At 42.0% G+C, this 24,296-nt stretch overlaps 1 protein-coding gene across 3 annotated transcripts in view; it reads right to left on the reverse strand.

Annotated features, from left to right (window-relative positions):
- Positions 1–23,890, reverse strand: part of prrc2b (proline-rich coiled-coil 2B) — a 40,241-nt gene extending 16,351 nt beyond the window's left edge. For 2 of the 3 annotated variants that reach the window (XM_030066090.1, XM_030066088.1), the window contains exons 1-16: positions 23,732–23,890; positions 15,118–15,296; positions 14,691–14,868; positions 10,840–10,942; positions 10,484–10,547; positions 10,134–10,277; positions 8,034–8,344; positions 7,537–7,664; positions 7,272–7,435; positions 7,002–7,089; positions 6,651–6,816; positions 4,529–4,895; positions 4,254–4,444; positions 2,590–2,788; positions 2,277–2,481; positions 89–2,149 (exon numbers count right to left, since the gene is read on the reverse strand). In XM_030066090.1, the coding sequence (XP_029921950.1) occupies positions 89–2,149; positions 2,277–2,481; positions 2,590–2,788; positions 4,254–4,444; positions 4,529–4,895; positions 6,651–6,816; positions 7,002–7,089; positions 7,272–7,435; positions 7,537–7,664; positions 8,034–8,344; positions 10,134–10,277; positions 10,484–10,547; positions 10,840–10,942; positions 14,691–14,868; positions 15,118–15,232 (4,484 nt within the window). In that variant the 5' untranslated portion in view covers positions 15,233–15,296; positions 23,732–23,890. The remainder of the gene's footprint in view (positions 1–88; positions 2,150–2,276; positions 2,482–2,589; positions 2,789–4,253; positions 4,445–4,528; positions 4,896–6,650; positions 6,817–7,001; positions 7,090–7,271; positions 7,436–7,536; positions 7,665–8,033; positions 8,345–10,133; positions 10,278–10,483; positions 10,548–10,839; positions 10,943–14,690; positions 14,869–15,117; positions 15,297–23,731) is intronic. The other variant, XM_030066089.1, reaches the window with a different exon arrangement.
- Between the last annotated feature and the right edge of the window lie 406 nt (positions 23,891–24,296).

The following is a 24,296-nucleotide window of genomic DNA, read 5'->3' on the forward strand; positions in this document are numbered from 1 at the left end:
ACCTACAATAACCTGTGACTGAATTTCCCAGTAGGACCAAGTACTCTCCATCAGTCTGTAGGTAGAGAGGCACTCTCACTGAACTCACCTCTTACGGGAAGCACCGCCATTCTGCCAACTATCACTCCTGTTAGAAGAAGTAGTGGTGGTATTATCAGCTGTCCGCGGCATCTTGCTCGCTTCCAGCAGTGATGGCTCTCCTTTCCTATTCTGCCGCTCCACTAACGGTCGCTGGCTGGAGAAGCTCCTCTTGGAAAGCTCCCTCTTCTCCCCAGAGCCTGGTTCACTGTGGCCAGAGTCGGAGGGAATGTCACCATGTGCTTGCGAGGGTGCTCCTCCACTTCCACCTCGCTTCTCTCTCCAATCACCAAAGTCACTGTTGTCTGAGCCTGTCTCCCAGTCCTCTGCCTGGCCATGCTGGGTAGAACGTCCACCAGAGTAATGACCACTGGGCCAGCTGTCCTCCCCACTGCCTTTAGAGCGACTAGGCCAGGAGCTGGCAAAGTCTCCGCCATTTATATACTCATCACTTGTCCACTGGCCAGATCCAGGTTCACGTTCTTGTCGTAGACGTCGGAAACGTGGGGGTTTGTCCTGGCGGGGAGGCCGACGCCTCCTTAAAACCTGCCTGTCAGGGTTGTCATTGTCAAAGTAGTATTCTCCTTCACGGTCCTCTGTGCCATTTTCCATGAAGGAACCAGTGAACTTGGTATACTTGAGGGCTTCACGTTCAGCAGGGGGTCTGCGGGAATAAGCAGTCTCAGCTCCAGGACTATAACCATTTTCTTGCATGGGACCCCCACCGCCACTGAATTGAGGTCCCCGGCCCCTCCAAGTGGAGATATCCCTGGAGCCTCCAAAGCTTCGACTGTACCCTCCAGTGGTATTCAGTCTAGGAGGCAGTGTGCGGCCTCCAAACCCCCTGCTGGCCTTGGCCTTATCTCTGACATCACTGGCTGTTTGGTCATCTGTGTACACCTTGTTGGACCTCCAAGAGTCTCTGTCAGCTTTCCGGACCTCTCCAGATTCTGTGTAACTTTCACCATTTTCAGAGCCCTTTTGGCGACGCCTTTTGGGCAGCTCCTCATACTCAGAGGCTTCACTCAGGGTCTCACTGACATTCCGCCTCCTGGGCTTACCCCTTTGTAGGTCCTCTACCTTGACAAGGTCCCTGGTTTGTCCTCGGCCTCTCCCTGCCCTCTGGGCCCCACTGCCACTGCTGCTGCTGTTGTTGTTGTTGTTGTAAACTCCACGGAGATTTTCTCCACCTCTGCCACCTCGGTTTCCTCCTCTAGAGCTAAACTCCCTAAAGCCTCGACTGCGCCCTCTGCCTGTTCCCCTGGCTCCACCAAAGGCCTGCTCTTCATCAATAAAAATCCAGTTGTTGCGCCGGGATGCTTGGGGTTCCCTGTTCTCTTGACAGTCTCTAGATGACTGGCTCTTACCACTTTCCCAGGTGTTCTCCTTGGGAGAGTCCTCACTCTGGGTGCTCAGTGGCCTCTCTGGTTTGGCAGGAGCTGGTGACAGATGTTGCCTCTCTTCAGGCTGTTTCTCAATAATGGGCGAGGCTGAGTGCCTGTTGCTAACAGGCTGGTTATCTTTCTTCAAGTCATAAACGTTGGTGAGAACTTCCTTCTCCAGACGATAGGGGACAGGTTTCTCCTCAGGCTCAGGTTTAGGTTTCTCATTCTCTTTGTCCTCCACTTTGAGAGCCTTGAGCACTGGTTTCTTAATGGGCCCAGTTCTTCGAGTCAGGGTTCGCCCGCTGGTCTCGGATGGCTGGCTGACACTGCTACTGGAACTGGAGCTGGGTTCGGACCACTGACTTTGGACACTACTGGGTGCATCTTTTTTCTGGCCTCCATCTCTTTTCCAACTGTCCTTGGAGCCATCTAAGGTCTCATCATGAGGTTCATGGCCATCTTTTAGATGCTTATCTCTGGGATCCTGTTTTTGGTAGTCACTCTCTGTGTGTTGCTGGGAGTGGTTCTGAGCAGTGGTCAGCAAGCCTTGGTCATGGTGTTGGTGGTCTCTGTCTGGGCCTCGACTCTGGTGATAGGCATGGTGGGAGAGGTCATCTGAGGGGTTGTCCAGGCACTCATTGGCCCTCTCTTCATAAGAGTCCTGCTGGGAGCAGGCCATGTCACTTCTGTGTAAAAGAAGATGTGAAAGTGATTAAGAGCATCAAAGGAAATAGGAAGCCAACTGAGAGGCTTCATAATCACATACAACAAGTGAATAGCTCAAGTTTTGACATTTTTAAACAGATAACTAACCTGTCATCTGGCTGGCCACTGTCTGAGCTCTCATGCTGTCTCTGGTAGGGTGGGGTGAAACTGCGCAAGGGGTAACCATCTTGATTCCACATAGGATAAGGCTCAGTGGAAGGGGCTCTTCTCTCCTGGTGCATGCTGGTGTGGCAGCCCTCATCAGAACCGGGACTGTTCAAGTGGTCTTGATGCATAATGGGTTTCATCATTCCTGTTTAACAAAATGTTCTAGGTGAAGTGTTCATCCAAGATAGCAAAACTTAAGATAGTTTAATTTAATTTCAGATGTTTAACATTTTTTTCTTGAGTTACTGATCACCTGAAGAGTGGACAGCATTAGGGTAGTAGTCTACAGATCTCCCCTGGGCCATGCGGGGATCCATGAAAGGTGGCATCATCATCCAGCGGGGGTCAAACCCAAGAACATGTGGGGGATAGTAACCCCGCTGGGGATGGCTGGACCCAGAGGAGGGAGGGTGTCCTGACTGCTGCCAGTGCTGCATCTTGTATACTTGTTCCTGAGGAGGGAATACAATGGATAGACATCCAGTGCATACTTGATCACATTATGTATCATATATACAACTCCACATTTGTTTACAAAATGTAAAAGCTGTCTTAACTGTGAAATTAATAATGCCTAATAAACATTATGTTATGGGCACTGCTGTTTTGGTACAATTTAAACCATGTGCATCTATTCTACTCATGTCCATACAAACACTTAAATCACTGAGACTGCTTCATGAGGAAACTATTAAATGATCAAATGTTAGGTCTCTTACACTTACACTACTCACAAAAAGTTAGGGATATTCGGCTTTCGGGTGAAATTTCAGGATGAACCTAAAATGCATTATAACCTTTACAGGTGAACTTAATGTGACCTTCTGTAAACTTTTGAATGCCCATGTCCAACTGTTCAATGTTTCAGTACTTTTTGCAAGTTGCTGTTCTCTAACAAGGAGTTTAACGGCAAAATTCACATCAGGTGTTTGATGCTCCAGCTCATCGAGGTCGTATCATTAGGGAACGGCTGCTGGAGACTGGGGTACCTCAAATGGAGTGGCCTGCACTTTGTCCAGACCTGAATCCCATAGAAAACCTATGGGATCAGCTGAGTCGCCACGTAGAGGCTCGGAGCTCTGTACCCCAGAACCTCAATGTCCTGAGGGCCGCCCTTCAAGAAGAGTGGGATGCCATGCCTAAGCAGACAGTAACTCGACTTGTGAACAGCATGAGACGTCGTTGTCAAGCTGTAATTGATGCTCAAGGATACATGACAAGTTACTGACACTGACATTTTTTGTTGTGGTATATCCACCACTGTTGTTGGCTTTTGTTTCAAGAAATTGTTTGAGATGAGGAAATCACCAGTGTATGCTTCTACTTAAATGCCCTACTTTCATGATATAATATCACTGTAGCGTGAACTTTTTATATTTTCCATAAATTTCACCCAAAAGCCAAATATCCCTAACTTTTTGTGAGTAGTGTATTTTGCCTAGGTATATAGATATTATAGTCTGGTGTTGGCAACACTTACAGCATATAGCACTGCTAATGCTGTGTTCCTGTGTTAAGTTTTCCAACTGGTGATTTCTGTATTTTTTTTATAGGAGTACTAAAAACAAAATGCCCCAAATTTTTATTTTGCATTCTGTGATTTGCAGCTTAAAAGTTTTATAAATCTACCCAATGCAAATGATTGATTGATGCAAATGGAACTGATGCAAACGCATCAATTCCAAAAATCCTCATTAGCATGAACACTAGATAATTTATGATAATATGTTACATAGCACCATGCATAAAACCTTTTGCCTCTCATGTCAATAATGTAGTAATATTAGTCTCGACAAACACCTGCTCAACTAAACTCTTGGAAACCCTCTTCTCATGAAGCAGCTACTAATAATTTGTTTAGAAATTAGGCTGGAAGTAGGACACTGGGGGTTCAAGAAGGCGTCAGTTTGCACTCACCTGCTGCTGGTGGTGCTGTGACTGCTTCTGAAAGCGGGGTGGGATTGGTTTGGAGGGGTGACGTCCACTGCAGTCGCCCAAAGGGGAGGAGGGTTCCTGTCCATCATCCTCACTGCTACGATAGGCAGAGAACCCAGACTCCTCACGGTAGTTATGGCCTGAGGAGTTATCTGGGGGACATTCGCTTGCATCTGGAAAAAAATAATGATTTGATTCAAAACTATGCTTAGCTTTTGTTTTTGTTTGTTTAGGTTGGTAAATTGGTAAATTTGTACCTTTCGCACTGTACTGCCAGTTGTCTTGCTGGGCTTTACTCTGTTCCCTGTTTGGAGACAGTGTAAGTTCTTTGCCCTCTGCATCTTTTTGGCCTTCTTCTGTCCTTGACAACTGCCTTTCAGCCTTCCCAAACTTTTCATCCAGTTTTTTGAGTTTTTCAGCACAGGCAGCCAGCCTCTCCTCACGGGCACGCCTTTCCTCCTCCTCCCGGCGCCTGCGGGCCCTCTCCACAGCCTCCGACAGCTCTGCTGAGACATACTTAGCCCTGGTGGGAGCCTGTGTCTGAGAATGGCGCTGGTGCTCGTCCTGGTCATCCAGGGACTCGCCCTGGTGGGCCATGTTTGGCCCCAAGCTTTTCTGCTGGGCCTGGAGATGGAACAGGGGTGGAGTCAGGGAACTGGTCTCTATGTATACCTTTCTATTTAGAGAGCAAACACAGAATCCAGCTACTCGAAGGTGTTGTTCTGGTGTGTATTTTCAGCAAAAGTGGCCATTTAAGGTAAAATTTGGTTCTGACACAAACCTGAAATGGCACATTACCTTTAATGAAAATGTCCACCTAATTCAGTATTATCTGATGACAAGAATTTACTATAGCAGAGACAAAATTCATAAAATTGGCATAGGTTCCTCAGATAGATGTTTAAAATGTGATACACAGAGAGACTCTCTCATACATGCATTTGGTACTGTGAAAGGATTAGAAAGACTTGAGGGAATATTGCAAGTTGGATGGCAAGAATCTGTAATCACAGAGTTGCATTTTCACCAATGATTTGTCTCTTTCAAAATGTTGGGAAGACAAGATAACCTGCTGGATGGCAAATTCTTTTCTCGTAATTCTTCTAGAAGAGGCTAATACTGCAAAACTGGAAAAATAAGGAGGCACCTACAATTTACAAATGGAAAAAAATTAATGAAATATTATGAGTATTGAAAAGACAATATTGGAGGACAGCAACAAAGAGGAACAATTTAACAAATTTTGGAGCCCAATTTATGAAGCTTTGCAGAGAAGTGAAGCCGCAAAACCACCCAGCACCCATGACATATAAGGAACCCTGTCTTTTTTTACTTTTTTTTTTTTTTTTTTTAACTCTGTGTACATTAGTGTGTGTCTGTCGGTCTGCCTGTCTGTGTGACTAAGGGTGAGTATGTGAATGTATGAGGAACAGGAATATAACTGTAACTGTATGGGACAAGAACCTCAAAAGGGGGAATGTATACAATTTGATTTATCAAAGAGAAGATGAGTATGTAATTTGTTGGAATATGAATGTATGAAAAAGAAAAAAAAGAAAAGACAATGCAGCTCTTAAGTCTGCACCATTTCAGCAAGAATCCAAAAAACAAAACAAAACAAAACAAATGGCACAAGCAGCAGCGGTGTTACCAGCAAGTAAGTATTCAAGCCATGAGGGTCCACGCAGATCTCTGCATGCAACCCAAAATTTGGGACTGCACAAGTGTGCACAGCCACTATAAACACAACTACTGCACATTTGAGGTGTCCACAGCGTCCCATGTATGCATCCACATAGGAGTATAACTGATCCTTAAGACTCTATGCATTTCTCACCACTTTAAGTGCTGGACAAATAAACTGATTCAAGCAATATACAGAATTTATGCAAAAGAGGTCTACTAAATGACTGTATTCTTCCAAACAATGCTGCCACAGATTTAGGGAAGGAATGTGCTAAGCCTACTTTAAAAAAACATTAGCATGAGAATGTGTGTTATTTTAGATATGTGGTTAGACTGAATGCTTTAAATTCATGTTTTATATGAAAACAAAAAAGGCTGGCATACTCTCTAATATGATTTTGTCACATCATTTTCACTTGCCAACTAGAAGTAATCAGACATCTATCACTATGGTTACTCCAAGGTCATCTGTCCCAAATCACAATGACATTCTCACTTGAGGGAGTGTAATGACTTACTGCTCTTCATGTGCTCTGTAGCTCTACCCCTTTCTTTACAATCACAGAAGGATAAACATGCCTGTATGTATTTTTAGTATGAATAATAAGCTAATGTACTTTTCTATAATGATGTAGTAACATAATCTCTAAAGAAAAGAATCCATGTAGAAAAATGTTATATTGGTGTCATTACCTGGGTCTCTGTAGAGAGATGTCTGCCGTTATTCTTCCTCAGGGATTCATGGTGATGATGGTGGGAGTAACTCTCCTCAGGCCCCTCCTGGGAGTAGGCTACCTCACCTGAGCTGAGGGAGGACTGGCACTCACGCTGGTTCTCTCTCTCTCTCTCCCACTCCGCCCTAATAACACAAGAGTGCTCTATGAATATCAGATATAACCACATCTCCTTACAGAAAAAATACTCTTCAGCATGACACCAGGGATCCTTTGATCAAAATTAAAACAGAAACAATGGGTGTTTTCACATTAAGTAGAGTGTGAGCTCACAGAAAGCAGAAATGAGCTGAGGAGAGAGAGATCTCACCACATCTTGTTTTTGTCACTTGCAGAGTGGTCGTCTTCATCATCACTGAACTTGAGCTTCTCACTATAATCCACTTCTTCGTGGAGTCCTGGAAAACCAAGGAAATTAATCAACTGGCAGAATAACAGTACTACTTACTTGTTAAATTTTTTTCATGCATATATACAGGCTCACTTGACCAACATCATGTTAAATATGCTCTGATCTTGTGTCTGGTCTCACAGTAAGGGTACTGGGGGTGCAATCAATTTAAAAACAAAAAACACTGACCAGCCCATCCATCCTCACAGTCATTGTCCAGCTCATCCAGATCCTTCAGGTCCTCAGGGTTGATGATGGCCGGCCGTGGCGGTCTGTCACCAGGTCGACGGATGGGTTGAGAAGAGAGACGAGGCGGGGCACGGACAAAGCGGTTCTCTCTTCTCACTTCACCACTGCAACCAGAGAGTGGAAAGATATTGCCAGAAGTCACAAACCTCTCGGTCAATCTGCTTACTTAACGCAATAACTGTTCTCACACTGCAGACAAACTTACTTGACAAGATCAGGACTCGTATAGCTCTGTCTAAAAGCAGGTCTGTTGTCGAATCTGGCCGGGGCCACCACAGTGGTAGGTGCATGGTCTGCTGTGCCTGGGGTTTCACGTGTCTCTTTGGAGCACATCTGAAAACAGCACAAGAAAAGACAATTTAGTCAAATTTGTGTTATGGCTGATTATGGTCAAAGTGGAGAAACAGAGAAATTTCTTTGCTACAGTTTATTATATCCAGACACTATGTACAAGCAAATATGCAAGACTGTTTTTTTTTTTTTTTTTTTTTTTTTTTTTTAAATACCTCAAGACATATGTCAGTTAAAAGAAGGTCTTTTTAAACTAAAAGGACTTATCTACAGGGATAGATACATACTACAAAACACATCATGTTTCAACACATGTGCCTTCTTCAAGGTGTGGAAACACAAAGAATTAGACAGGAATATGGAGCTATTGTACCTTTCGAGTCTCTGCTATAAGCTAATACTAGCACTTACAAATGCAGGCAGCATGTCGTGGTAGACAGCGGTTGAGGTGTGGTGAAGCTGGTACTGCAGGGCAGTGGGGACGGTAGTCCTGCGGATGGGCTGGGCCGGTCGCAGGGAAGGCTCTTTGGGGTCTGGGCCTGATGACTGAGCTATCACACTAGAGGAGGTGTTACTGGTGGCAGAGGAGGGGTGAGATGAGGTTGGAGGGGTGCCACTCTCACCCAGGGCACTGAGCTTGCCCTCAGGCTCTGCTGGCAGGCCAAGTGGCAGGGATGAGGGTTGGAGGTTCCTCCCACCACCCTCCCTCCAACTCGTCACATCTTGCAGTTAGGAGGGAAAATTTTGGGGGGAAAAAACAAATTAGAACAGATTCTGTAAGAAATCAAATACTCACATACTTGCCTGTGTATTTTCATTCTATCAGTATTCTAACATTGTTCAAGATCAAGAAATGATGCATGTGGCAGCACAGAAATTTGTACTGATATAGGTGCATCTTAATCACTATTTTCACATCAAAACTCAAAAGCTTTCATTCAGTTTTTAATGTACTTATAACACTGTCACACTGAATTAGCCGTGCGTTTCCTTTGTCAAGCTTTCTGGTCTGCAGATAATGTATAGTATGGTAGCCTTTTTAGTCCTGCAATTTTTCTTTATCAAAGTCCAAGAAAACAATGGGTTCCCTCAGTTGTTCAGTTGTTCTGATCTTTGTGTCCTCTTGTCTGCAAGACATGAGCATATCTCCCCTCGAATCTGACAGGGTAAGAACGGCAAATTACTGCACACTAGGTTGAAGAACAATCAAGTTTCCAAACCCTACTTTTGAACTCATCATACAACTTGTCACTATAGACATTTTCACACCTGCCTTATTAAGTCCAACAAAACTGAACAGCAGGGTTCAACGTTAAGGATTTTTTTCACTTGCCTGAAGTCAGTTCTCTTTCATAGCATTCGTTTCGTGTCTCACATTGGGAACGCCCTTGGCGTGACCTCATCAGAAGCTCCTATAGCACTCTGCCAGCCAGGATTGACTGGGACTAAGGTGTCAGTGACAGGAGGGACAGAGACCCTCCCCCTGTAAGAGGGCTTGTCACTGCGCTGTTGGTCATTCAAAACCTCTTCTCGCTACGAGCAGAAGTTCATTCCCTCTCTCGAGTACTTGCGTCCCGAAACAAAGTTCAACTGTCCACTGACACGAGCGAAACCTCGGTCACTGGACGCTTTGCTGTCAGTCCGCACAGCTGCTCGAGAGCAACGGTTAACTGTCTGAGTAGCAATACTCCAAACAAATTGATAGCGCTACCAACTAGCAGTTAGCAAGACAGGAAAAAAATGACGCAAGGGTTGAAATGGAGAAACAAGCAAATTATTGGTAATATCTCAAATGAGTAGGGCAATAATAAAGAAATGCCACAGCTGCTGATGGCGCTCCTTACCCATGTTGGATATTGTATTGGCCAAATGTGTGTGTACAACCAAGTGAGAGATGAAAAAACATGCCGGAAGAAATAATTCTTTTTCCAGCCTTTCAACCAAGAGATATTTGTCTGATCCTAACCAGTAAGTGGGATGACAACTCGCACATGGCTTTTGTAGATCCGTTTTGGTTTGTTTGAATTTTTTACCATGTAAAACCAAACCGAAGCAAATGAACAATGCAACTAAGTATCGAACTATTCCACTAATTTAAACCACAGCAAATGGAATACAGGTGTGAAAACACGCTGAAACTACAGAAACGTTTCATTCTGAGTGGGCTCTTTTTCCCTATTGCTGTCACTATGACAATGTTTTTGTGGCTCATGCTAGCATTCTTCAGCTTACATCAGAGCTGCACTGGTTAAACCAGCTATCAAGGTGGATTAGCTTCCACTTCCAAAGTGGACATTTGACTGCATAAACTGGCTCACAACATAACTTTGCTCTCCAATCATCCAGTCAGTCAGTCTTAATGGATTACATCTAGGTTTGCTTGCTTACAGAAGGAGAAAACATTGATTCTGACAGCTGAATTTCCTTCCTGAAGATCTTTGTCAATTCTGTGAGTCTCCCTGCTAATCCATGAGAGTTTGGAGGCAAGAGAGGGAAAAAAAAGAAACATACTCTGGGGGCGGAGGCTTGGTCCGGGCCCATACGACGGATCGAAGGCGCTTCTTTCCTTGCCAGCCCTGTCCTGTTCCCCAGCTGCCTTCAGCGTGGGAAATTCCTCGTGAGAGAAGGGCTGAAGTCGGTTTGAGGCCCTTGAACCTGCCGTTGTCATGGAAACAAGTGGCAGAGAGAAATGGTTAATCAGATGCATGTAAACAGAAGCGTGTTGTTGCAGTACATGCCAAAAACAGACAAGAGTGACAATAAGGACAGCATAATTACCCCCAATAGTAGAATAACTATCAGTGTCATTTAATTTTCAATGCATCGCACGCTCAATCATTTATTAATCTCACATGACTCACCATCTTGCTCTACTGCCTTTCCATTTAGCTGGGCCCATTGCTTTGGTCCACCTGTGTTTGTGCTCTGTGAAAACGATGGAGAAAATCAAGGTCATAATCATAAAGCTGCATTCAGGGCCACACCCAGACACAGAATGAGTTTTTTTCCCCTCGGCCTACACATTGCCTTTCATTTTACTTTGGATGTATGGCATGAATTCAACAATAATTCTGATGATTTTCAATCTAGGTCGTATCAGTTTTGGAGTTACCTCACATTGAGAATAACTGAATTATACATCAATTCTATTTAACTACAACATTTGAAGACCTAAGGAAATCTGTACAGCATACGACGAAACACTACACATACACACCTCCTGGCTGGCTACTGGTGAGGGCTTCTGAAGATTGGAGACAGATTTCTGTAAAGCCAGCTGCGGCTGCAACTCCGGCAGCTGTGCTATTGATGCAATAGAACTGGGGAAAGAAATAAAAGTTATTCTCAGTTGCGCTCCTTGGGACTCTTTGTGAAGTTAATCAAAGCAGAGTTCAGTGATTCTAGAGCCAGAGATACCATATTAGGGCACAGAAAGCACATGTCAGTGCTCTAGACTGACATGCACAGACAGATTAGTTCTCTAAACAGCACTGAGCACAGCAATGATCTGTCATGACAATTGTCATTGTCATGAGAATTAATTATTTTTCTGAAAGGGCCATCACAAGCGATGATATGCAGGATTAGCCTTACTGGTACACACTCTACTAGATGATCCACAGGGAGCCACCCCAAAACTGTATTCATAACTGTATTCAACTCCTATATCATCTATGGTGATACAGAATTTTTTTTTAGGTAATGCAAATTAACAGGTGAATCTGACCACATTACCCCAAGATAAGTAACACTTTATTTTGATGACCATGTAAAATTAGTCAGAGCATTTCTATCAAACAGCATTTAACTCTTAAAGATATGGTTTCGCTACCCAATCAATACATCTTGTCTGATCGGTACTGCACATATGCAGCTGTCAACAGAGATGGGATAAATGTGAGATGTCTAACATGTTAGCTGCTTTCATCATCAAGTCTAATCAACTCAACTCTCATCATGCATGCTGTTCATATTTTGCAGTAGTGTTATATGTATGTTCATATATACACTGTTGGACAAGCAAACTCTGAAAAAACTGAGGACTGAATGCAGCACACAATTTCAATTGTTACTTTAATTTTTACCGTAATAACTGCATGTAATATAGCTTCTGAATTAAGCACATTTTTTTCCAGTTGATAAAGTAGCTAACAAGTGAGACATTCTGCTTCTGTCCCATCTCTGTTGATAGCTGCACATGCTCAGTGCTGATAAGGAGGGACATGCAGATCGGGTAGCGACAGACATATGTAATTTCAATGAAAATCTTCTTTACTGTTAGAAAACATCAGGAAATTCTGAAAGTGGTATGTCATTCAATTTCTGCTGACTCAAATGATTGGTTTTGCTGCAGATTAAAAGCTACTTTCACACCTACACTGGAGTGAGCCAATCAGAACATGACCTCAGTTTTTATTCTCCCCACCCCCCATTTGACTGACTCTTCAACTGTGTCTGTTATCCTCTGCTAGGCTCAGTAAATGGTGATAATAGTAACCATTAGCTTGTTAGCACCGCATGCCAAGGATTATTTTACTGATGTAACACATCAGAGGGGATGAAGGCTAGCAAAGAACTAGCTAGCTGGCAATTTCATCATCATCAACTCTATGACACTATGACAACATTGTGCTAGTTCCGGCAAATGATATATTTACACGAAACTTGACTGGTCTTACCATGGTTCAGATAGTATCTTTATACTAAGGAAAATGCTGTACTATTGCAAAAAAAAAAAAAAAAAGGAGTTTTTTGCAGTTACTAGCTTTTAGGTATTCCCAAATCTTGGTGGATGATAAAGACAATATTCAACATTAAATAAGAAAATCAACTGTGGGATTACGATGAGAAGTTAGATGAGCTAATCTTAGGCAGCAAAGAGTAAGCAAATTACTACAAACCAAATCACTTTAACATACCAATGCTGCACTAACAGCAGTTGTTAGTAGTTTGCTGCAGTTGTAGTTGTTGGTAGTACTAACTACTAACTTAATTCTTAATTTAAGAATAAGATGTTAAAACACACAATACATGAAATGACAAAATATGCAGAAGAACACCAGATGAACAGCTTATGGACAAAGCCTACTGGGCACAGTTTGATTGCAACAATGAAGCATGCCTCAGTGCAGATCTGCAGCCACTGATTACACCTGGTACCAGGGTACACCAGGCGCAGACACAGCACAGGAAATGGACGAGAGATGCGCATCATTTTCTGCCATTTCATTCATTTAAGATTCCGGTTTATTTTTCTGCAACACCACTTGGGTCTATGAGGACTGCAGAGCTAAGCTGTGCTGGTGGCTCACACTCTAGCAACAACAGTTTTGGAGTCTACTCTTCTCTGAACAGGCAACATTTCAAACACACAAAGAAAATATACTGTAGATAGTCATATTTGCATCATATCCCCCAAGAAGCACACAAACACACACCTACATGTTTGTTCTGTTATGCTTAATTTACTGTTTTTAATAGAGAGCAAGCAAGAAAGGCATGCATAGGTCCCATATGCTTTCTCAATTACTGCAAATCACAAGTCATGATACTGGCAGAGAAAAAACCTAAAGACAGATGACTGTTTTAAGGCAGGATAGTTTGTGGCAAAAGTAAAGAGGAAACTGGACGACCCTCAAACTGAAAAGTAGATTGAACTATCTGCATTTTTTTCTACAAAGTAAAAGGCTGAGGCTGATGGAATGATGTTACCTCAGAGATGGCGCATAATCTAAACAGTTTACAGTGTATTTATACAGGGCAATTCTCCTACTGTCATGCATTGTACTCAGAAAGGCTCCTGCACAGTGAAGAGGCATACAGTCCTGATCAGAACAATCCAGCTGTGATTTGTGTGCAATTTATGATTCTGTGTCAAAATGCCTCAATTGTTTAACTGCAGGGTATGCAAAATTTGGATAGTGCACAGAGCCTGCCGTTGTAGCTTATGTGCACCTCTTCAAAAAATTAACTTCAGAGGGTAAGGCAAGACAGCAAAAGCTGTGGTTAGTCCAACTGGTCGCTTGTATTTCCTCCCACACATTTATTAATCGCCACTCATACTGCAACACGCATAGGGCAACAAGAAGTCAGTTGAAGAAATACTAGCTGAGGAGGTGTGCTAACATATTCTCTTGTATTACACGTCATCATCATTTTATACAAACTGTTGCATATTATGAGAAAAAACACCAAACTAGCACCAAGAAGTCATGACATTACTGGGGCAGGCATTCATGTGTGTATACACACAGACACATACAAAGGGTGTCCATAAAGTCTCTTTACAATTTAACAAATTTATCACAAAAGCAAATGAATAGACAAATCTGTGGAAATTATTACAAAATGAAGAGTAGATACTGAAGTTTTTTTGTCTCATTTAATACACCTCTATATGGGCACAATTAGTTGCACGAAGCACATCAAGACGGTACTGGATTTCTTGCCATGTTTGCTGTAGCATAGTCTCATCAATGGTGGCAATGGCATCAGTGATCTTTTGCTTCAGGTCGTTGATGTCCAATGTGATTAAAAACTGTGATAACCACTGAGTACATAGAACATATCTGATTAACATATCTCATCAATTGCTTTTGTAATAGATTTTTTAAATTGTAAAGAGACTTTGTGGACACCCTGTATATGGTATAGGGGAAACACTCCTAGGAGAAAAGCCCATTAAAAAAGTGTCATAAGTTATCTAGTCTAATGTGTATAGTTCTGATGGCTGTGATACACATTTGAGTACCCCATCAAAAATTCAACAATCAATAGTTTGTACATCAACAGAAGACCAATCTTTTCATTTAGTCTGTGTAAACACAGACACAATGGCACTTAAAAGATGCATGGTGCTGAATCATAGGTGCAGTGAACTACGAACAATTTTCCCCCTTATAGCATTAAATCCTAATTATTGGAAAACCAGCCGTAAGACCTGACAGCTCAACCCATCACAGCAACCAAAATGAATATAAAACAAACTTTGTTAATTTAACTGAACTCTATTATAATCAAAATATTGGAGACCTGAGCTTGCAGTGTTGCAGCAATTTCTCCTCTTACCTCTTTTGATCTAGTTGTTCCTGCTTGTTTGCCCATCCTGTTCCGTCTTTGGGCACAATAATCACGTTGGGATCGTTTCCTTTGTTTTCAGACTTCAGGCTCGGCAGGTGAGCGGGTGGGGGCATGCGCCGGGCTGTGGCCACTTTGCCAAGACTCTGTAAGCCATGTCGCGGAACTGCTGAGGAAAAAAATGAAAGATGGAAGGAGGTTGGGGACAGAGGGAATTATTGAAATATTTAGAGAATATACGTTTAAGTCATTAGTAATGGAAAGAGAGAGTGATGGAGAAAGTATGACCAACCAACACATGATTTTGCAAAACTGAGTATGTACAACTTGGTAAATACCAATCAAATACTAAATTAAAGCTCTCCATGGAAACAATTTTAATTATAGGCAAAGGAGCCCACACAGCAGGTCATCTTACCTGTGGTTTTCTGAGTTTCTATTGATTTTCCCTTGTACTTGTCAAATAGGCTGAGTGAAGAATACTTGCTTTTCCCATCCTTGGACTTGGTTATTTGCCCCAAACGATCGGACATTGCGATGTAATGTCATCGAGTATGGAAATTTTTCTTTGCGCCTCTTCCCTAGTGCCTTTAGATTCTGTGGGGAAACAAGGAAAACAAAGTTCTATGTCAAGTACACAACAGCAAGCACAACAATAAAATGTTAAGTGTGTCAAATAGAAATTAAGTAAAAAATACAGCATCAATGCTTCATCATCTGAGATGGAAGCACCACATCCAGTTTACCTCCACCCGAACCACTAAAGGCTTATGGCAGGAAACTATACCATGACTGTATGTTAGTGATCAAAAGCCGGCTTTCCACTGTCATGCCACCGTGTTCTCGGGCTATCTTCGAGGCAGACTGTCTAATGGGCCCTCTGCCTCAACCCGCAAGAACAAAAAATCATCTGCGTTTCCACTGTCATGCCAATAACACCGCAGTCTTGCCCCATAACCTGCCCATCACATGCAGCCTCAGAGTGAATGTCACACATACCACCCATGCACGCAGTAGGAAGTAGGAAGCGACTAACTACTGCGGAGTGGACTGCTTTAAATGCCTTGTATGGAGACTTCAGTTTTTTCAGTTTTTGGCGGACCTGTCCCATTGCGTGTTAGATTACCACCACTGCCGAAATACCACTGATCTGACGATGGACATTATCCTCTGCCCAGATAGTGATTAGCGCCCACATGTCCTCGTTTGACCAGGACTACTGGTTGTTCTCAATTTTTTCTTTTCTCCATTACTTTTCTGCTACAAAGGCAAGCTGCCGTGCTGACATGTGGACATCTGTACCAGCTGCAACCATCTCGCCGCCCAAAGTCAGGTAAACCCTGCCTATGACCTTTAACTCCACCTCAGACCTCAGTTTGCCCTTTCTGGTCCATAGTTATTCAGTTGGCCATTAGTACCTGGAAACTGGTTGCAATATAGTCCCACCGTGGCACGATAAAAGACAGGAAGTGACAATGGAAACACATCTGGCCTTGGCACACACTAGCACACCTGCCCATTGGCACGACAGTGGAAAGCCAGCTAAACATGATCTATCATCCATCCAGTATGTGGCACTGACAACCAGTTGCTGGACATCACCCTCAACACAGTCCAACATTACGGTAACCTGCCATTATATCGATGATGAATGGAATATGAAGGTGAGCATACTTGTAACTACTGACATCACTGTAACATGCTACGGATGCAATATTCGCTTAAGATCACTAATCTGTTAGTCATAAAATGTTAACTACCACTACTTTGACCTGACAAACAAATCAATCATTATGTTTTATGTACTATGTTTTGTTTAGGGGTCTGTATATACATATATTCAACATTTTAAGTTATTTGGGACTTGCCCAATACTGCTGTGCAACGCTTCACTGCTCTGGGTGTGGGGTGCCCACTGCCTGTGATATCTAGGAATGATTTTTTTTTGGAGCAGAATCAAGGTATTGGTCCTGGTACCGTGTCATGTCTCAGTGCTTGGGAAACAAAAGCCAGGTGGAAACAAAACAGCATGACCCACTCTACTGAACGGTCACACCACCATGCATATGCATAGTGACGTAAAAAAGAGGTGTAAAAAGAAAACAATACACCTACAAAACGAGTACATGCTGGTGGATTGGAGCATATATTCGATCAGAAAAAATGCTGTGCAGTTGCGTCCCATCAGGAATAGAGTTCCTTTCAGACAGTACAAAGACTGTATATCTAATCCTTAACCGAAATTAAGATGAGGATTTTTAATGTTGCAAAATTTTTGCCTAATTAGTTGTATCTTACACTCACATTGCAGTGTCCAACATAACTCACGGCCTGATGGCCTGGGGCCAGTACAAGTCTATGCAGGGCAAACTGACTGGCCAGTAGCAGCCGATCAGAGTTATGATTGAAGTCCCTTTAAACACATTGTTTCCCATCCTAGTGTCATTCATCCATCATACTTAAAGCCACTGGTACTTGAAAACAAAATCTGCTAAAGAAACATAGGAAGCTACGAAAAGAAAGAGTGGCTTTCTACTTTCGCGTAAGCAACAATACTCCTTGGCAGAAGCTAGCGACTGTCATATATTTGTACAATTCATTAGCCTGGAGGGTCCAGACATGAAGCAGTCCAACTCCATGACTCCATGTAAAGGACAAGTGGTTCGCAGATGCAGACAGAAGGGGCTTGGAGTGACGCATATGATTAACATTACAGGTTTCAAGAGAGCTGCCATCAACAGCAAGCTAGCAACAACTAGGTTATTAATCATAACAACAAATCCCGTATTTCACCCGACATGCAGCTGCAGTCATATTACATGCAAATGACGAGAACTGAACCCTCGCATGTTTTTAAATGCACAATACTGGGTTATTTCCAGCACCTGAACAAATTAACGTCTCCTGTTTTCCCATGAATGGATGAGAAGTTAACGAAGTACATGTGTACCAACTGCTGCTAGGTGTAACTACATTGGACAACCACTGTAGTTGATTGACAGCTGTGATAACCAACAGGAAACTGATTTTCGTAAATGAAAATCAGCATGAGAAAAGCTGACATTCTGACATTCTGAAATTCAACTCCATCTCTCTGTCTTACTGGATACCCAGCAATGTGTTTGAATCCTGTTATTGGTTAATAAATAATCAATAATACGCAAGGGGTACATCAGCCAAACATCGAGAGAGAGCTTCCAAAAAGCCTAACCGTATTTTTCAAGGTCATTCATATTTGCTAAAACGTTCTTCTGATAAATTCTTTTCTCTTCTCCCTACATGTTCTAAAATCTCTGGCTTTACACAAAATATAGAGAAACCTACAGTACATTTATAAACCATTCATTTACTGCTCATTATGTGTCTAATTTTATATTTTGCTTCTTTGTGTGATATATCAACATTAATTATCTATAACTAAAGGAAAACAACCAAATCTAAAGGGAACTTCACTGTTGTACGTATTGAGTATACAATGAAAAAATAACCAGAATTAAGGGGGCGAAACTGATCGACTGGCAGAGAGGGCCAGTGGAGAAAACATGTTATGCTGGACACTGCACTGAGAATGCACTAAAAGTGATCCAACACACCACAGCAACCAAGAACTGCTGCAACGGTGCAAAGGCTGGGTGACTACATACATCATCCCATCAACCAGTCATCATCACATTCTGCATTGGCCAACCCCCAATGTATGTCATAGAGGACTTTGGGTGTAACACTTAGACACAATGTCAGTGTGATAATTTCATCTAGGAAATGTTTATATAATCATCATCATTGTACTGTGTCCCCAGCACCCGCCGCTATTGGGGGTATCGGCGACACTCTCTCCAGTTCCAATAACATAGGCAAAAACAAGGCTTCGACAAAAGGTGTCAAACTGTCCACTATATTTTTAAGGGATAATCCTTAAAAAAAAAAAAAAAGAGTGACTATCACCAAAAAGTCAGCAGGTATACCTGCAATCTGTGTCTGACAGTTCCTGACAGCAGAGTGTAAAGTGGTGTCAGGAAAAAGAAATACAGGCTTTATATAGGAGGGAAATATGCACAGTTGATTAAGGAAATGTCACTCCACATTTGCTGCTTGGGAAAAAAATGTTCTACCATCAAGAAGAATGTACATATCGCCAATAGATTGATTCCATTACTAATAGCCGATGCCATCATCCATCATTACATTCTTAAGTTCAACTGAACATTTACACATTGGACATTCTCTTCTTTCAGTCATGTGCCAAGTTTAAAATCTCAAAAAGGAGAGCAAGCAAACTCAACTCAAACAGTTTAAACTGAGACAGATACCGACTCACAAAACATTTAATTACAAGAACTGTCGACACTCAATGAAATCCGACCATTTCCCACAAAAGGCAGAAAACTTCTGCAAAGCAGACATGAGTAACATGTTTATGACCAGGTAGACCACTAAAACAAGGACCGAAACAGTGGTGGCAGAAATCAGATTGCCACCACAGTTTGATACATTAGTGCAGGGGTGTCAAACTGGTGCCATGGAGGGCCGAGAGGCTGCAGGTTTTCATTCCAACCCAAAACTCCACCAGGTGATTTCACTGATTACCCCGCCTCCAAGCAGAGAGAATGAACTAATCAGTGAAATCACCTGGTGGAGTTCTCGGTTGGAATGAAAACCTGCAGCCTCTCGGCCCTCCAATGCACCAGTTTGACACCCCTGCATTAGTGGGAAACCACACAACAGATAAGTTGCTTGACATTACAGGCGGCGCAAAAGCAGTCTGCATTTGCTAACTTAACTGTGTTTCTATATTTTTACTTGCTTTAAGACATTGACAGTGTCTTCACTTCGACTCTCTAATCCATCCTCAGTCATTATTATTATAAAAATCAGACTATTGCCTAGCCCACTTACTAAAAGTTTGTGTTTTCTGTTTAAATTCATGACCTGTCACTCTTTCTTCATTAAGTTTATGTATTTGCTGAAACAGGATGTCGTGGTGGGACATAATATGGGCAGAGATCATAAACCTAAAGAAAATCTCAGAGAGAAAACGTATCCTATTTGTTCTGTTGGGTGGCAAAGTTAGTGCCAAAATTTGTGAAGGGTTCATTTGAGTTCCTTTAACAATGTCCTTAAAGAATCATTTCTCTGCTCAAATAGCCTGCATTATGTGAACCATTTTCATGGTGGAAATGTGGAAAAGATTTTTTCCTTAACTAGAGCAATGTAACTGAAAAAAAGCTAAATAAACTGGTTGCCACAGTTGTCACTGCTGAAAACACCACCCTGCGTGCACTGCCACCTCCTTTTCCAACAACCCACTTAAGACTGTTCCAAAAAAAAACCCTCATCAAAACAAAGTGTGTACAGTAATTTTATTTCAGGCCACGATAAGTTATTGTAGTCACTGTTAAATGATTCAAAGGGACATAATTAACAAAGTGTATTATATTTTTGTACAGAAGTCACTTTTGCTGTACATCATGGCACCACAGCAACTCCTCCTTTATCTCCACTGCTAAACAATTAGCAAACTCACTCCCAGCTGCCAGCTGTATTGTAATATTTGAAGCGACTTACGGTTACATGAAATATTAAAGTCACTGTCTGTATGAGAAGAGTGTTGCACCACCGGTCATCCTTGGAACAAGGCTGCTCTGCCTTAAGTCTTCAACAGCCAGAAAAATTCTGGCCACTGTGGCCTTCTGTACATTGTTTATTGTGGCAGAGATAGCCAGCAGAAACTTTTCAACTATTGAACCTGCACTGCTTCTATACACTGAGTTATTCAGAACTGTGTTCTGGCACAAATAAGCCGCTAAATGTGTATTTTCAAAAAAATAATTAAATAAATAAAACCTCATTTTGTCTGTGCGCACGTGGTTTCAGTATTGTGTTTGAGACTCATTTTCTTCCACAGTTTGCAAGCAAAAGACAAATGGTGCACACCCGTCACCTGATTTGTGCATGGTTCTGCACGATTTTCATGTTTTTCCTCAGCTGCTGGATTGACCTCTCTAGACACAGATGGACCTCATAAAGGGTAAGTTATACTCCTGCACTGACATGTTGCAGTAGCTACGCTGTAGTGGCCTATGCTGGCGTGAGCACTTACAGTTGAGTTGGACAGTCTGTGTGAACACTGCGCAGATCGCTGAAATACTGGACAGCAGTGTCAAGTTTTTTAAATTCAGCACTAATGAAATCACAAATAAAAAGAGAAACAATCAAGTTAACATTAACTGAAACAGACAGCACACTCTCAGACCACTGGTGGTGTCCCGAGCAATGTTTTGGGATATTTCTCACCATGAATTTAGTAGATTCCTCCACTCTATGATTTGGAGATGGGCTGGCAACATCATAACACATTTGTAAACCCTGTCAGTATACAAGCCAGTTAAAGAGAGACAGTTATCAATCTTCAACCTGATCCCATTGCCTTCACTAGAAAAACATTTTAGTGCAGAGCTGTCTAGCAGACCAATCACAGCCCTTGCTTTCTTGCGTCACACTACACATCTAACATTTTCATAGAGGTGCACATAACCTACACCAGCAGTCCCTGTGGGCTATGCAGGAGCCAGTCACAGACAGCATGGCTATGGTAGCATTGTAACATAAAAGTATAATTTAGCTTTAAGTTAGACATGCTTTTTATATGCATACAAGGCACAATAAAATGATAGTTTGGGGTGAAAAGAAGCTCAATATTCAAGTATTGCTATCTATGCTTGTCAACTGCTGAGAAAAACCTTGAGTGTCTTGCACTAGTCTACTTTTAAGTTTCAAAATATCTAAGTAAATTAAACAAGAGGAAAAAAGTCTTAAAATCTATTGACACACCCTGCAAATTTAAGCTATGAAATACAGTAAATTCACAGTAGAAAAAACAACTGACTGTGAAAAAAGGTACAAATAAGGGATAAACCTTGCCAATGGGGTGTTTGTAAATGTAATGGCCCATCTTTAAGGTTTACCAGCACAGCTCACCATCACGGCCACAAGAAAGAGGGGCTGGGAGGTCGAACTGAGGAAGACCATAAAATCCACTACTAAACTTACCTAAATTAGCCAGTTAATGGCAATCGGTAGCAGAATTGCTGCTTCTCTGGACACCAAACATGTTACTGATGTTTCAATGTTTAACATCTCTAAATTCATGATTAACATCATTTTTCTGCTTCATATTTAATGGCTTTTCATAATTTAATAGGGACAAATAGGTAAACATAAAATTAACATGGTGATATGTTTTCAATGTCCTGTGTACATTTTGTACAAATCGGTGTTTCTCTGTGGTCTATTGGACCCCAGGCTGGATATAACATATAAGGAATAGAAACATTTTACACACATGTATTTTAGTTGTTTTGGATGACCCTGAGCAACTATAACATGCCATTTGTAAGCATCAAAAAACTTCCCTCTGCTTTATGGCTCTAACTAAACAGAACCACACCTGTAGTGGTGCCAGAACCATTAATGATAAGTGTGACATTTGGGAGAGAAAAACTTGCATAAGGGGTGTGCTGTGTGTGTGTGTGTGTGTGTGTGTGTGTGTATGTGTGTGGGTGGGGGGGGGTTAAAGGGCTATTTAGGTAGTAAACAACAAATATATAGTACCTGACACATAAACTGGGGTTACAATTTTTCTTTTAATCATTTTCTGGAGGTTTAAATTTCTGGTGTCAAACTGACCCCAGTTGATAAAAAATGTCAGTAAATTTGAAGGTAACAGGGGCGTTAAGTGTATACCTGTAAATAACAATTTGATCTTGTAAACAATGAGACACTAAGTCAGCTAAATTGTTATTTCCTGGTTTGTAGAGCTGGGCCCTCTATCACTGCTGTTTTTGAGAACCCACTGGCACATGCAAACAAATATCATTCAAGCCGATCACCAGACGATCCGTAACGTCTCGGGGGTCGCTCGGTCAAAGCTCCGCATAGGCGTTTGAAATGGGGCTCTTAACACAAAATACCCGTCGATCAATAGCGGCTCAACTATGTATCAAAGCAGATGTTTTCCAACGTGACAACAGCCTGGGTTGACTTGGCAAAAACCTTAGATTTTTCTACCAAAAACACCAAGTTACATTGTGAATGATAAAGAAGCTAACGTTACTGCAGCTGTTTTTCCCCTTGACTCGGACCCAGTTTTCCGTCTTATTCGTTATCAGGAAAAAAGATGGAAAATAACGTCGCCCTCAAAAAAGAAAAAAGAAAAAAAGAGTATAGAGTTATAACGCAGATTTTTAGAAACCGCAGAATCACGTTTGACCTCCCTAGCATAGTAGTAACTGGCTGTTGCCTCATACGCTAATGATAATTCCAGCACATGAAACTGACACTCGCCAGTTCATAGCTACGAAAACACATAATCTGAGCTAAAATTATAAGAGAAAAAATGGTGGGGTTAAGGTCAGATAGCAGGCTGCGGATATTACCCAGCGTTAGTTTAAATGGTAGAAGACAAACGTCAACAAGGACCCTTCCTTGGCGTCAGTTACATTTGCTAGTGAAGAAAACTGGCTAGGCTATGTAAACATGGAGTTGCTAATGGTCGTGTAGGGCAGAATTTCACGACTTGGGTTTACAAGATGTCGTACAAAATAAATTAATACTTTTATATTACTTCGTAATATCAGACACATAACAAACTGACGTAAGTTAGCATTAGCTTTGACTGTTAACGCAGCCGCAGCTTGTTCGAAAACTAGCCAAACAGCGATCCCGGTGAAGTTCCAGCCTAGAAATCCCACAAACAAACCGCACAGTCGGGCCTATATCAGTATACATATATACATTACTGTGTGACATAACTATGTATTTTGTTCTGTGGAAATCTGTGCAAAATGTTCAGACCCGTGTACTAATTTTCCACCTTTTTTGGCTTTCAGTACGTCTGAAGACGGCGCTGAAAATGTAGGACAAGGCGATTAAAAATGGCTGCTGCCCAGAACAAAGCAACAATAAAACGGGGTAGTCGGGGGAGATTGAGAGAATATCGCTAAAAGACACAGCCAAACAAATTCACAACTCACCGATTTACCGACTTAGTGTATCTTCTGATCAGCGACGATGATATGTTTCCACAAAACTGCTTGTCTTTAAAGGATGGATGGCGATTGTAAAGCCCAAGCTTCATGCACTCTACCGTTCACAGCGTTGTTGCTGGGGATCTACCCGGCCTGAGAATGAACGGTAGGATGGATCGACTTGCCGGACAGCGCCGCTGTCAATCATGAAGTGGGCGGGACGAAGGGCGGAAGTTCATAACTAGCGCCCCTACCGGTTGTACTCATTACTGAGAAAACACCCATTAATTTTCCATTGACAGCAACAAAATAAATTCTTATTTACAACTACATGATCAGTGCTCCCCAGGGCCTAACACTCTCTTTTGAATAGGCGATGGATATAATCTATACCATCTGATAAAGTGAACTGTAATAAAATAATCTTTTTTTTTTTTTATCTTTACCATTATGAAAGCAATTATGTTTTAGTAAGACCATTGTAATACAGGACTTGAAATATATGTTTTTAACACACTCACAGGGAATGTGAAGAGTGTGGACCATAGCCTATACATCTTCATAATAAAGG

The sequence above is a fragment of the Myripristis murdjan genome, chromosome 12 (assembly GCF_902150065.1).
Source record: "Myripristis murdjan chromosome 12, fMyrMur1.1, whole genome shotgun sequence".
Lineage (NCBI taxonomy): Eukaryota > Metazoa > Chordata > Actinopteri > Holocentriformes > Holocentridae > Myripristis > Myripristis murdjan.